Raw genomic sequence first — 933 nt, forward strand, 5'->3', positions numbered from 1 at the left:
TTTATTTTTTTTTCTTATAAATGATTCAGTTACGTTTCACAGAAAAAAATCTATGAATTGCAAATACCTGCAGGAGCCACTCTGTAGAAATTAAATTTACTGAAAGGTGTGGCAGTATTTGCTCCCCTTTACTCCAAGGGGAGCAAATACTGCCACAAATCGGAGCAAATCCGATTTGGAGGCTACAAGAGACTGGACAAAACATGCAACCAGAGATTCAATGAAATAATCCAGATTAAGGAATTACTACAAAGCGCTCAATATAAGGTCTCCCTCTGCAGCAACAGTGTTGTTTGTCTGAGCACTTCAGCCATATAAAAATAATTTTTCATCACATGGGGGGGGGGGGCGGAAAATTTAAATTGGTACCAATCTGAGCATYTTACAGGGAAGTGTTGTTGTTTTCTGGATTAGATCTCTGTATGTGGCGATGTGCGTTACAGACAGCGCATCCGGGGAGTTGAGAATCAGCAACCACACACAGAGCTTTGCAGGGATCTACCTTTGTGAGGTGAACAATGCTGTTGGAGCCGAACGCTGCAGGATCAGCCTGAGAGCCAGCAAGCGTAAGAGGAAAACACACACACTCTCTCTCTCTCTCACACACAGAGCTGCATGAGCCCCACATAAAATCATGCGGGGCCCCTTTTTGATTTAAGGCTCCTGTTTTGTAGCGTTGCCGCAGCCTCCTCATGGCTCCACTTTGCTTACATGTGGCGCTCGGGGGACACGAGTGCGTCACTCTTAATGACGGCAGTAAGAGGTTRCTTTTAATGTCTAGAAATAACTGTATTTATGTAATGTTCTTGCTTGTGTTTCATGTCGGTGTCTCTTTGCTGCTGAGTCACAAAGTCACTGAAGAGCAAAGCCAAAATGAGCCTGTTTTCTGTCGTTCATCTGCCATCTTCTGCAGGGAAAGGTAGCAGCAGAAAA

The 933-nt window shown here is 44.3% G+C and overlaps 1 protein-coding gene across 2 annotated transcripts in view; it reads left to right on the plus strand.

The window, feature by feature from the left end:
- The window catches only part of vsig8a (V-set and immunoglobulin domain containing 8a), a 22960-nt gene that overhangs the window by 10155 nt on the left and 11872 nt on the right, over positions 1-933 (plus strand). For both annotated transcript variants that reach the window (XM_008424678.2, XM_008424679.2), the window contains exon 5: positions 444-566. In XM_008424678.2, the coding sequence (XP_008422900.1) occupies positions 444-566 (123 nt within the window). The remainder of the gene's footprint in view (positions 1-443; positions 567-933) is intronic.

The sequence above is a fragment of the Poecilia reticulata genome, linkage group LG12 (assembly GCF_000633615.1).
Source record: "Poecilia reticulata strain Guanapo linkage group LG12, Guppy_female_1.0+MT, whole genome shotgun sequence".
NCBI classification, from domain to species: domain Eukaryota; kingdom Metazoa; phylum Chordata; class Actinopteri; order Cyprinodontiformes; family Poeciliidae; genus Poecilia; species Poecilia reticulata.